At 40.9% G+C, this 14,176-nt stretch overlaps 1 protein-coding gene across 2 annotated transcripts in view; it reads right to left on the minus strand.

The window, feature by feature from the left end:
- FEZ1 (fasciculation and elongation protein zeta 1) overlaps positions 1–14,176 on the minus strand; it is a 40,388-nt gene that overhangs the window by 10,307 nt on the left and 15,905 nt on the right. For both annotated transcript variants that reach the window (XM_079930417.1, XM_079930416.1), the window contains exons 4-5: positions 5,238–5,324; positions 3,174–3,342 (exon numbers count right to left, since the gene is read on the minus strand). In XM_079930417.1, coding sequence (XP_079786543.1) covers positions 3,174–3,342; positions 5,238–5,324 — 256 coding nt within the window. The remainder of the gene's footprint in view (positions 1–3,173; positions 3,343–5,237; positions 5,325–14,176) is intronic.

Consider the following 14,176-nt stretch of genomic DNA (forward strand, 5'->3'; position numbering starts at 1 on the left):
GTAAAGATGGGCAACACGTACAGAAAAATGAAGTCTGGCTTGTTGGTACCAAGTCGTCTGCTACTGTCAGAGAAAAGGAAAGGGAACCTGGGAAGACGGGACACCGATCACTTTGTTTTAAACTCTTGTCCCCTAAGACTTCTTCACCTAACGTAGATTCGGGAGCATATTTTTGAATGTGCCCCTTCCTAGTGGCATCTTTTGTTTCTACATCAGAATCCATTTTCCTTTCCCTTTCCGCTCCTGCTCTGCCGGGGGATTTGCTGACTTAGCTCAACCTTCCCCTTTAATTTCACTCTTTGGAGCTGTCCTCCTCCTTCTGTTTTTGCCATTTCACTCTGCATTTCAGCCGTTTTCCCGAGTCTTTTGCTGAGCCGTTCTATGTGTGGGACCTTTGTGTGCCGGAGAATGGCCTGATTGGAGCTGCTGTGAATGCAGCGCCAGGGCCAAATCCACTCCATCCCTCCCAGCGGATTCCTTCTGCTGCCATTGCCCTGCCTCTGCTCTTCAGAGCCACAGGGTTTTACTTAGAGGGTGCAGTTCTTCAGATCACGCCTCTATTTTCACCACTATTCTAGTCTATGCTTGGACCTTTATACCCTGACCAGCCTGCCTTCCCTCTCCGTCGTTTATAAGTCCCGTCACCCCCATTCGGATCCGCTCCCAGGGAACGTGTCCCCTCCGGCCGCCTAGTTACCACTATCCCCGCAGATGGATGAATTTTATACTCAGTTTTGCCACTGCTGTTACATCTTTTAATTTCACGCTTCATCCACCTCTTTCTTTGCAGGATCATAATTACCACAAACCTGTGTCAGAGAGTTAATACGATACACAGATTAAGAGTGTGGGCTCTGCAGTTAACCTGCCTAGTTTCAAATTTTGACTCCACCCCTTAAGACTTGAATGTGACACGGGGCAAATATGCATTAAAAATAAAAGGCTTAACAAACTCATGAAAGGGTGCTCAACATCACTAATCATTAGAGAAATGCAAATCAAAACTACAATGAGGTATCACCTCACACCAGTCAGAATGGCCATCATCAAAAAATCTACAAACAATAAATGCTGGAGAGGGTGTGGAGAAAAGGGAACCCTCCTACACTGTTGGTGGGTTTGTAAATTAGTACATCCCCTATGGAGAACAGTATGGAGGCTCCTTAAAAAACTAAAAATAGAACTACCATAGGACCCAGCAATCCCACTACTGGGCATATACCCTGGGAAAACCATAATTCAAAAGGGGTCATGTACCACAATGTTCACTGCAGCTCTATTTACAATAGCCAGGACATGGAAGCAGCCTAAGTGTCCATCGATAGATGACTGGATAAAGAAGATGTGGCACATATATACAATGGAATATTACTCAGCCATAAAAAGAAATGAAATTGAGTTATTTGTAGTGAGGTGGATGGACCTAGAGTCTGTCATACAGAGTGAAGTAAGTCAGAAAGAGAAAACAACAAATACTGTATGCTAACACATATATATGAAATCTAAAAAAAAAAAAAAAAGGTTCTGAAGAACCTAGGGGCAGGACAGGAATAAAGACGCAGACATAGAGAATGGACTTGAGGACACGGGGAGGGGAAAGGTAAGCTGGGACAAAGTGAGAGAGTGGCATGGACATGTTATACACTACCAAACGTAAAATAGATAGCTAGTGGGAAGAAGCTGCATAGCATTGGGAGATCAGCTCTGTGCTCTGTGACCACCTAGAGGGATGGGATAGGACGGGTGGGAGGGAGACGCAAGAGGGAAGAGATATGGGGATATATGTATACGTATAGCTGATTCACTTTGTTATAAAGCAGAAACTAACACACCATTGTAAAGCAATAAAGATGTTAAAAAACTAAAATAAGAGGCTTGATTCTCCCTGTTGAAAATAAGGGAAGAGACTTCCCCTCTTCCTCACCTCCCTTATTTTTGTTGTTTTTTTTTTTTTGCGGTACGCGGTCCTCTCACCGCTGTGGCCTCTCCCGTTGCGGAGCACAGGCTGTGGACGCGCAGGCTCAGCGGCCATGGCTCACGGGCTCAGCCGCTCCGCGGCATGTGGGATCTTCCCAGACCGGGGCACGAACCCGCGTCCCCTGCATCGGGAGGCAGACTCTCAACCACTGCACCACCAGGGAAGCCCCCCTCACCTCCCTTTTTCTTTCAGAATCTCTCTTTTTCAAATATATGTGCATCATTTTAATGGCTAAATAAGCCACTGGCCAGTCTCAGGACTCAGATGTGCTTCCTCAAGGACCTGGGAGCCACTGCTTTGAAAAGTCATCCCCAAGAAAGAAAACAGGGGCCTAACTTGCCACCTGACTCTAAATTGCAACATTGTAATGGGTTGTGTCCAGTTAGCTGTAGACACGGGTTAGATTTCTTTCCAGTTTTGCAATCCCTTTAGTGGGTTGACTGTGACATGCATCAATTCAATAATGAAATTGTTTTCATTTTCTCAGAAAGAAAACCTCTACTTCTGTGGAGAGGTTTTCTGGGTGGGGAGGAGATTTTATTTCTTAATTATATTTCTGCAACGGTGGCCTTGGAACAAGTCACTTACCCTCTTGGAAACTCAGTTAGCTCAATCCTAATGGGGTTGGCACAGGCATGAAATGAGATTATGCACAGAAAGTTTTAGAACAGCGCCTGGCCCTCCAAAGCTCTCCAAAAATACGAGCTCTTATTATCATTACCATTTGTAGGTTTGTTCATTGATTTCACGGTAGCATCATTGTGAATAGTGGGTTCAGATTTCCTCTACTCGTTCTGCTTTAGTCTTGTTCTTTGGTTTGTTTTACCGTTGTTTTCATTTTTAAAAAAGTTTTATTGGATTATAGTTGATTTACACTGTTGGGTTAGTTTCAGGTGTACAGCAAAGTGAATCAGTTATACATATACATATATCCATTCTTTTTTTTTTTTTTTTTTTTTAGATTTTCCCATATAGGCCATTACACAGTATTGAGTAGAGTTCCTTGTGCTGTACAGCAGGTCGTTTTATCCTTTTAATCTTGCTTCCTCTCCCAGCAATGCTTCTCTCCTGATGTCCAGTAAGAAAGGTATTGCCAACTCCCTAGATCCGAGGTTCTCTTAGTGGCGTGTGAAGCATGTGCCCTGCCTGGCAGAGCTGAGTTTGTCCTCCGTGAGCCCGCCCCCAGAACTCTCACCTTCGTAGGACCAGTTGTTGTTGAAGGTCTGGGTCAAGGCCTGCATCTCCTGCAGGAGGACCAAGTCCGCCTGGGAGGAGGTTTCTCCCCCATCCTCCTCTTCTAGAACATCCTCTTCCTCCTCAGGGTCTGGGGAGTTCTGCATCATTTCCTCAATCTCCTCAATCACCTGGAGAAGGTACACAAGGGAGTGCTCACTCTTCTCTGCTGCAGGGACATCCCAGCTTGAATTCTGATCAGGGAAGGATGTTCCTAATTTGCTGTCTGTAAAATTCCTAAAGCAATATTGTTACTTAATAAATACTGGATAATAATAAAACTAGATCTGACCAAAGGCTTACAAACACTCTTCCTTTGATATAAAATCCTCTCTAATGTCAAACCTCTTCCAAGAACATCATTTAGATGAGTGCTTTTTTGGGAATAAACTGCTCTTTCAGGAAATGAAGCAGAGCTTCCTGGAAGGGAACATTTACTTCAATTTTCTGAGCACTTTCTTTCTAAGTGGAAAGACATTTTATCTACCCAACTCAAACACAAAATCCAGTCCATTCATTGCGATGATGCTTAAGATGGGAAAAAAACCAAAGTGTTCCTAGGATAACTCAAAATGGGGAGTTGCTTTTTTACATAGAGGAAAACAGCTCTTCCTCCAGAATTCACCTGGACAGGAACTAAAGCTGCCCAACAAAAGTGGAAATAAAGATAATGACATAATAAAAGGACAGGTAGGTTCTGGAGAGCAGAAAATCGATAAGAAACCCATCTGTAATCTAGACTCTTGTAGGGGACAGCTCCTAGAAGAGAGAGTAAAATTAGATAACTGCCAAGAGGAATAAGGCTGAACTACTTTGTACATTAATTGTTTACACATAAAGGAAATGGAATAAGCAAAGACCACTTCTGAAAGAAGCCATCCATGAGTCTGGTCAGAACAGTGCATCTATATATTTGTCTGTTCTCGATGCTATGACGGACTCCATCTCCAAGGCCAACTGGTCTTTGAAGTGGGCTCCTTTATGTTAGGCTGGATCAAAGATAAAGGCACTTAGGTCCCCTCCTCTGGAATAATTTCTATTTTATTCCCAAGCTTTCCCATCTCCACTCACAAATTTAAGGGATACTTAGTTTTTGACTACTGCAAGCCACTCATGGAACATGAGCAAACTACACGACCCCCCTTTAGAATTTTATGGCTAAGCTTCTCTTTCAGAGTCATTATCATTGAACTTGTGTCACTGAATTGTATTTCCCCCCAAATTCACAAGGTAACTGCTAGCTCCTGTTCTTTTTAATCTGGTTCCTTTTAATCTCTTGATCCTTATCTGTTTATAGCCCACCTTTTTACCACAGATATGAAAGAGTTCCTTTTACTGAAAAGCATTTTCTGGAACCAAAACTCCTAGTGGAGCTTTTTCAGAACCACTCTGTGAAAACACCTGAAAGGTGCCTGCTCAAAGCAAGTGCCCATAAATAGTTGTTGACTCAAAGGTTGAATAAGGAATCCAGAGACTCAGGAGTATTTTCCCTAAGTAACAAATTATTAAAACTAAAATTAAGTAACTCAATAAAATGTGAAACATTAGATCTTTTTTTAAAAAAAAAACAAGTGTTTCTAATACTTCTTTTGGAAGGCTCAACGTTTTCAGTGTTCTATGAAAGATGAGAAAATGTCCATCACTTGGAAGCCTCTTCTGCCATTTCTATTCTTGTAGAACAGCTATTTGGGACCCTTGTTTAAGTGTCTTGACTCCAAGTACAATGAGCTGCAATAAAGACACTTAGCAGGAAATGAAGGCAGTAAACGCTGAGCCCATCTCTGGCTGTTATCAAACATGGACCACATCCAACACACGTCAGGAATTACATCCCTAATTACAGCAGGTGCATAAACTGAGGCTTAAAGAGACATGAAATTTACCAAAGACACAGCCACCACAAGACCATACATTTTTCTACTGCCTGAAAGGGATGTGGCAGGTATGTATTCAGACTTTTTGTCTATCAAAGGAACTAAAAGTTCCAAGAACTTAGAGAGAGAGAGAGAGAGAGAGAGATTCGTACCTGATCTGCTGTGAGCAGAGGCTCCTCACTGATTCCAGAATAATGTTCACTCTTCTCATTGAACTCTTCCTCTCCTTTCTCATGGATCTGAAAGAGGTGTGGGGTGGGGGATGGAATTCTGATTGACCATCAGCAGAACTAGGATTCTCTCCAGTCTCTAGAATAGATGACACTGACAGAGGCCACTCTGGCCATCCCCTGTGTAAAGAGAAAATCTGAAGAGGTGTGCAGAGTTTCATCCAATTCCAAGCGTACCCTGTCCACACAGCACGCATCACTGGGTCCAGCTTAGAAAAAGACAATAAGGCATGTGTGGCCGGCACCATTCTGACCCATGGGGAGCAGAACTGTTCTTTAACCGACAGACAGGTCGTTTTTACATGAACAAGGAACCTTCCTGAGGTGAGTAACAATGGCAACCAACTCCTGCAGCAAAGGCACACTTGTTTATATAAGGAATTTCAATCTGGGGATCGGTTTCCAGATTTTATTTTATTAGGCATTTAAAGGGGTGGGCTATTCCAGTGCAAATAATCATGTTTTTAAAATTTGATGAAATGTCATTGTGTCATTGGAATCTAGGCATGGTGTCGTAGCTGATGAAGGATGTACAGAAGCTCCGTTGGACATGCCAACGGAACAACCTAAGCACACCAACCAAAGGACAGACTCCACAGCAACAGCACATACTGAAACATTTGCCACGTGTCTCCAGATTTCCATCATCCCAAGTAAGGCTCTGAAAGCTCCCAACCCTTGAGATTCTAAATGTAGAAGTCCAGCACGGTATTCACAGCATATCTGACTTTACTGTCGGTGTCCCAAGCGGCCATAGCCTGGTATTGATGTTCAAAACCTGCACAGGATAAGCCCCTAAACCACCTAACAAGCTGTCTGTGTCCAGGAGTCTCGTTTGAAAGTCATTTAGGGTCTGGCAGGAAGTGCCTCAAGGAAATCTTCCTGCAGACACCTGTCATCCAGGAATCGATTTCACTTGCGCACCAACAGCTGGCATGCTGATCTCCCTCTTTCCTGGGGATTACACTTTTCCTGTTCTAATTAGCACCCGCAGGAAACATCCCAGTTCCAATCCAAGCAATCATGTCAGAGGGAGTCCATCCTCAGAAACTTCTCCCCTCTTCCTTGAACTCCACCTTGGCAGGTACCCCCAACAAAACACATCACCTTCTGTCTACATTTGCTTAAAACCGGGACTATGTCATAAAGAAAAAATCAAATATATCTCAAAGGCCCCCTGCTCTCAACCTGGATAAGGGGTAGGACAGGGAGGTAATGGGATTATTTGAGGGGTTTTGTGCCAGATGGTGACATCTATTTCTGCTGTCGAACCCATATGCTCCTCTCTCCGCCAAGTCCACCACCTGTGGTACCCGCCTGCTTTCTGCAGCTCCCCACTGTGCAGAAGGAAACTCCTGTAGCCACGGTTTGTTCACAACTACTCTCACACGGCAGAACTTTCTTAGGGCTAGAAAGTCCTGTGGTAGAAGTTAGGCTCATGCTGGGAAACAAAGTTTTCTTTTCTGTTTGGAGTATTTTTTATAAGCATCTGACAGCAAGTGTGAGTCTATAACCAGAATTCTTTTCATAGTAATTCGATTTTTTAAATGGAATATTTACATTTTCTGAGATGTGGCCAATTTTAGCGAGTTTACCTCACTGGCTGTTAATACTGCATCTTTCAACTACACCATCGCCCTTCCCAAGTCCTCCCTCTGAGCTCCAGGTGAAGGCAGGGGAGAGCTTTTAGGCATAGACCCTTCTTGCTGTTCAGACATTAGGGAAGCCAGGCAGCGGCATGGATGATCCCTAGTTAGAGCCTTCTCTCCCCTCTGGTACAAAGCCTGCTGGTTTGATTTTTCAGGCATGGGTAAAACGAGATTTGAAAATGAATTATAAGCTTGTGAAAGTTACCATGAGTTCGTAGTATCGTGGGAGCTATTCCTAACCCTATGTTCTCAGATCTCAGAAGTCTGCCGCTACAAAATGAAATAAAATAAAAGGAGACACATGCACAAAGTCCTCCCGAGAAAGCCCTGGCCCCTTCCCTCTTCCCCACGTGGATCTCTGCCATCCTCTGCTTTCACTGCATCTGTCCCTCTCCTTTTCTCCTCACTCTGTAGCTTTTGTTCTGGTTCCCTCATCTTCCTCACCCTCTCTAAGCCTGGTCCCATGTTTTGCCTCTATCTAGTGGACTCTGTTCTGCTCTTGTCACTTCTCAACAAGCCCTATTTCCTTTCAATGCTGTTTACAGACTCCTTCCCTTCCCTCTGTTCCTAGGACAGCATCTTGTACGGAGTGTGGAAAGCTGGTGAGAAAGATTTTGGAAAATGACAGCATTTACGTATATTGATAACAGTATTCGTCATACATATTCATACACATATGTATACGGACGAGTGTATGAATACTCTTATTCTTAATATATGACACATGCAGAGAAACGACTGCAGGGAGTTCTTTAGCCTCTTGTGTGGAAACGAGAAGGCTGTCAAATTGGGGCTGAATTTCTCTGTAGACTAAATCTTCAAGTTGTCTCCATATTATTGAAGTGAACTATGGCTCTTCCAAGAAAAAAACCTCATTCTTCTGAGTGACTTCTTCCCAGAATTGAGAATAGAAGACCAAGATCCAGAAATGAGCCTGGCCATACTATTCAGCAAGCTGTTTCCTCCTCCTGCTTTCGGTAAACGGTGTGCCTTTAGGGCTGTAACTTGGTCACTTAAAGCTTAAAAATAAATGCAGAGACTCTTCCCTGGAGACTATGAGAATGCTAAATCTAGGTGCACGGGAGTCTGAGTGAGAATTAAAATGACATCAAGTTCTTGTGTCCAGCAATGCCTATTAACCAGTGTTGTTTGTTAAAGCATTCCAGATAATGCCATTCACAGGAAAGGGAATTTCTACTGCACGATATTTCCCTCCCCTTACCACGACTGTTTCACATGGGTGGTTGTCTTCTTGACCAAATTTAAGAGATAGCGATACATTTTCACCTCCAGTCAAAAAGTAAAAGAAAGAGAAAAAATCACCAATATGTACCCAGCCCAAGGAAAGGGCAACTTAACCCATCTGTGTGGGTTAAGTCAGTGCTTCTATATCCCCAAAGGAAGATGCACCAGAACACAGCAAACAGCACGTGGCAACAAATACTTGTTGAAAGAAGGAATGAAAAGGAGAGGACTATCACCTCCTATATTCAGTCCCAGCTCCACAGATAAATGAGCTGCTTATTCACCTGAAAACAGAAGGATGTCACTTACTGTCCTAGACTCCCATTTCCTCTTGTCTAAGAGAACCACCATCTGCTATCAACTAAAGTTACAGGGATAAAAGAGACCATCTTTTACATCACAGTCAGGAAGAGAATAGGTTCATTAACTGAAAAACCCAATTAAAAGTGGAGAATTGTGAATAATAGTCATACATACATACACAGCTCAAGCAGATTATTTTGACCTAAAAACATAAATGTACATTTATTCATTCACCGAGCGCCTAACGTAAGGCCAAGGCCTTTTCTTCCATCATGGGCCTCCGAGTAGAATTTCACGTAGTCTTTCTTGCATCATCCACAATACAACACAACTTTTGTTTCCTGTTTCTGTTTTTGAACAGTAGAAGGAAGGTACGTGGGAGATTGAGCACACGCAGTTATCTCCTGAAACTCTGCTAAAGTGAGAGTAAAGGGATCAAAAGAGAATATCCCACAGGGACAAAGAGAACTGGAGAAAAGACAACAGCAAAAGAGATGCTAGAGGACTTCCCTGGTGGCGCAGTGGTTGAGAGTCCGCCTGCCGATGCAGGGGACACAGGTTCATGCCCCGGTCCAGGAAGATCCCACATGCCACGGAGCAGCTGGGCCCGTGAGCCATGGCCGCTGAGCCTGTGGGTCCAGAGCCTGTGCTCCGCAATGGGAGAGGCCACAACGGTGAGAGGCCCATGTACCGCAAAAAAAAAAAAAAAAAAAAAAAGAGATGCTAGAGAGCAGATGCCAACCTAGCATCCACTAAAAAAAAAGGTACAGCTATACAAAGAGGTATAACTAAAATTCCAAAGGTAGATATAAAATGGAATACCAAAAAGTATTTGATTAACCCAAAAAAAGGTGAAACAGAGGAACAATAACAACAAAAAACCCAGATGGAACAAATAGAAATGCAAGATGGTACACCTAAACACAAACTAGTAATGTTATGTTAAACGTTAATGAACTAAATGCTATGCAAGTGAACTAAACACAATAAACTAAAAAGCACAGATTATCATTGTCAGACTGAATATAAAAGACCCAACTACATACAATCTATAAAAGACACATTTTAAAGACGCAGATAGATGAAAAGTAAAAGGATTGAAAAAAATGTATACCTAATAGCATAAGAAAGCTGTTGTGGTTAAATTCGTATCAGACAAAGCAGATTTCAAAACAAGGAGTATTACCAGAGATAAAGAAGGATATTTCATAGTGATAAAAGGGTCAATCAGGAAGACATAACAATAGTAAAAGTGTATGCAGTTAATAACAGAGCTTCGAAATATATAAAACAAAAACTGACAGAACTGAAGAAAGAAATAGACAAATCCAGGGTAATAACTGGAAATTTTTAACACTCTTGTCTTGATAATTGATAAAATAAACAGACAAAAAATCAGAATATAAAGAATCCAACCATACTATAAACCACCTTAATCTAGTTGACCTTTTTAGAACATCACAACCAACAATTGCCAAATATACATTCTTCTCAGTGATACGTAGTACATTCACTAAGATACAACATGTGCTAGGCCATACGTCAGTCTCAATATATTTTAAAAGATTTAATTTGTACAGATTTTGTTTCCTGACAAAATTAAATGAGAAATCAATGACAAAATATCTATAAACATTCTTCTAAATAACCCATAGGCCAAAAAAGAAAGAGGAAACTGGAAAATATTTTGAACTGAATGATAATGAAAACATACCACATCAAAATTGTGGGATTCAGTTAAGGCAATGCTTAAAAGAAATTTTATTGTTTTAAGATGCTTATGTTATTACTATGGACTAAATGTTTGTGTCCTCCCAAAATTCATGTTGAAATCCTAACCCCCAATGTGATGGTATAAGGAGGCCTTGGGGAGGTGCTGGGGAGGGTGGAACCCTCATCAGTGGGAGTGTATTTCTATAAAAGAGGCTCCACAGAGCTCCTCTGTACCACGTGTCCTGTGAGGACATAGTCAGAAGTTGACAGTCTGCAAGCTGGAAGAGACCTTTTACCAGAATCAACCATGCTGGCACCCTGATCGTGGATATCCAGCCTCCATAACTGTGAAAAGTAAATTTCTGTTGTCTATAAGCCACCCAGTCTGTCGTATTTTGTTATAGAAGCCCAAATAGACTAAGATCATTTTTTTAAAGTTTAAAATATGACCTAAGCTTCCACTTTAGAAGCTTAAAAAATAAAGGGTGAAGTAAAACCCTATTTTAAATACAAAGAAGAATACAATCAAGTTAAGGGAAGAAATCAACATACTAGAAAATGAAAAAACACAGAGGAAAAAAAAAACTGGTTCTCTGGAAAGATTAATAAAAGTGATAAACCCAAAAACAGACTGATGAGAAGGGGGTGAGGGAGAGGGACAGAGGAGAGAGAAAACACAAATCAACAATAACAGTAATAAAAAAGGGAACATCACTATAGATCTTACTAACATTAAAAGAATGAGAGAATATCATAAACAACTTTGTGGTCAATACTATGACTTAGATTAAATGAATAAATTCCTTAAGAAACACACTTTACCAAAATCATCTCAGGAAGAAGTGGAAAATCTAAATAGCCCAATATCTTTTTTTTTTTTTTTTTTTTTTTTTTTGCGGTACGCGGTCCTCTCACCGCTGTGGCCTCTCCCGTTGCGGAGCACAGGCTGTGGACGCGCAGGCTCAGCGGCCATGGCTCACGGGCCCAGCCGCTCCGCGGCATGTGGGATCCTCCTGGGCCGGGGCACGAACCCGTGTCCCCTGCATCGGCAGGCGGACTCTCAACCACTGTGCCACCAGGGAAGCCCAGCCCAATACCTATTAAAGGAGTTGAATCTGTAATCAAAAACTTTCACGGAGAAAACCCCTGGTCCAGATAGTTTCATTGGTGTAGTCAATCAAACATTTAAGGAAGAAATAATACCAATATAACACAAACTCTTTCAGAAAATAGAAGCAGAAAAATTCCCAATTCACCATATGACATTACAAGAAAAGAAAATTAAAAAGAAAGATTCCTCATGAACATAGATGCAAAAATCCTTAATAAAATATAAACAAATCAAATCCCACATATGTGAAAAGGATATCTATCACAACTAAGTGGGATTTATCTTAAAAATGAAAGGTTGGTTTAATATTTGAAAATCAATTAGTGTAATTCATCACATTAACATTGATCTACATACATAAATTGTTTTATAGATTTAATACAATCACAGTTGAATGTCCAGCAAGTTTCTTTGTACAAATTGATCAGGTGATTCCAAAATTTATACAGAAATGCAAAGGACCTAAAATAGCCAAAGCAACTTTGAAAAAAAAGAACAAAGTTGAAAGTCTTATGCTTTATGTCAAGACATTATTATAAAGCTACAGTAATGAATATAGCATAATATTGGCATTAAGATAGACACATATATCAGTGAAACAGAACAGAGAATTCAGAAATATATCCACACATTTAGGTCAACTGATTTTCAACAAAGGTGCCAAGACAATTCAATATGGAAAGGATATTTCCAATGAATTGTACTAGAACAACTGGATAGCCATACACATGAACCCTGACATTAACCTCACACCATATACAGAAACTAACGTGAAGTGGATCATAAACTATATAAGAGCTAAAACTACAAAACTTCTAGAAGGCTTAAGAAAAAACTCTTAGTGACCCTGGGCTTGGCAATTTCTTAAGTACTACATAAAAAGCACAAACTATTAAACACAGATGAATAAACTGGACTTCATCACATTTAAAAAACATTTGCTCTTCAAATGTACTGTTAATAAAGTGAAAAGACAGTCCATAGACAAGAAGAAAATATTTGTAAAACATACAACAGAAAAAGGACTATACCTAGAATATATGTGTTAAAATACGTAAACGAAGAGGCTATTAGACTGAGATGACTTGAATGCTTCAGGAGCCTCCTAAGCAAACCAAAACCTCTAATGCCTCAAGGTTAAGAACTCAAACCCAAGGACAGCCACTCACAAACAGCCACCCAGACTTTTCCAGATGATACAACCACTCAAGCTACAGCCAATCAGATAATTTCCTTCCTTTGCTTCCACCTCTTCTCTGTAAAAGTCCTTCCTCTAGCTCCTGTCGATGGAGCACTCCTACCCACTTTGGGTTTGGCATTGTCTGATTTCGAACAGATTTTTGCTCAGGTCAACTCTCAGAAATTTAATATGCCTCATTTTATCTTTTAACATGAGGAACTCCAATGACTCATTACTAAGAACACAAACAGCCCACTAAGAAAATGGGCAAAAGATCTGAACAGGCACTTCACCAAAGAAGATGCATGGTCTGTGAATAAGCACATGAAAAGATGCTTAACATCATTTGTTACCGGGAAAATGCAAATTAAAATAAGATACTACTATATACCCACTCAAATGACTAAAATCAAAAAGGCTGTCCAGGGCTTCCCTGGTGGCGCAGTGGTTGAGAGTCTGCCTGCCGATGCAGGGGACACGGGTTCGTGCCCGGGTCCGGGAGGATCCCACATGCCGCGGAGCGGCTGGGCCCGTGAGCTATGGCCGCTGAGCCTACGCGTCCGGAGCCTGTGCTCCGCAACGGGAGAGGCCACAACAGTGAGAGGCCTGCGTACCACAAAAAAAAAAAAAAAAAAAAGTGAAAAAGACACTTACAATATGACTCAGACATCCCACTCGTAGGTTTTTACCCAAGAGAAACAGAGACATGTCCACAAAAAGACTTATACGAGAATGTTCATAGTAGCTTCATTCGCAATATTCAAAAGCTGGAAAAAAACCAAATGTCCATCAACATGTGAATGAATAAGCAAATTATAGTATATCAATATAATGGAACACTACTCAGCAATAAAAAGGAATGTATGTAGATACATGCAATAAAATAGATGCATATCTAGATAATTATATTGAGTTTAAAAAATCAGACCGAAAAAAGAGTACATGCTGCGTGATTCCACCTATACAAAATTCTAGAAAATGCAAACTAATCTATGATGACAGCAGCTAGTTGCCTGAAGATTGGGGGGTGAAAGGGAAGAGTGATGGACATGCAGACATGCTCGCTATCTTGATTGTGGTGATGGTTTCACAGACGGATATGTCAAAACCTATCAAACTGCACTCTTTAACATGTGTTGTTTATTGTATGCCAATTATCCTTCAGTAAAGCTATGATTAAAAAGGAAAAGTAATATACCATGACCAAGTTGCCTTTAATCTCAAGAATGCAAGGTTGATTTAACATTTGAAACTCAATTCACGTAATTCATTACATTGACATAATAAAGGAGAAAACTATATAATCATCTCAATAGAGGCAGAAAATGGAAATAATTCATCTTCAGAGAAATAACAAGAAACCATGCCACAATTTAAAGTCATGAGCTTCCAGGTCAAAAGGGCCCATGGATTATAATTCATCTGAATGAAAAAATAAAGCTCACTCTGAGGCACATTACTGTAAAAGAAATGAGAAAGGAAAAAGAGAATATTCTGAAAGCTTCTAGAGAGAACCAAAAGAGAGTCACATAGAAAAGACAAAGAATCAGAATGGATTCTAAATGGGGCTTCTCAATCGTCACTGAAAGCTGGAGGAAAAGATAATGATGGCTTTGCAATTCTGAGTAAATATTCACTTGCAGCCTAAAATAACTCTATC

Source organism: Stenella coeruleoalba (genome assembly GCF_951394435.1).
Source record: "Stenella coeruleoalba genome assembly, chromosome: 8".
NCBI classification, from domain to species: Eukaryota; Metazoa; Chordata; class Mammalia; order Artiodactyla; family Delphinidae; genus Stenella; species Stenella coeruleoalba.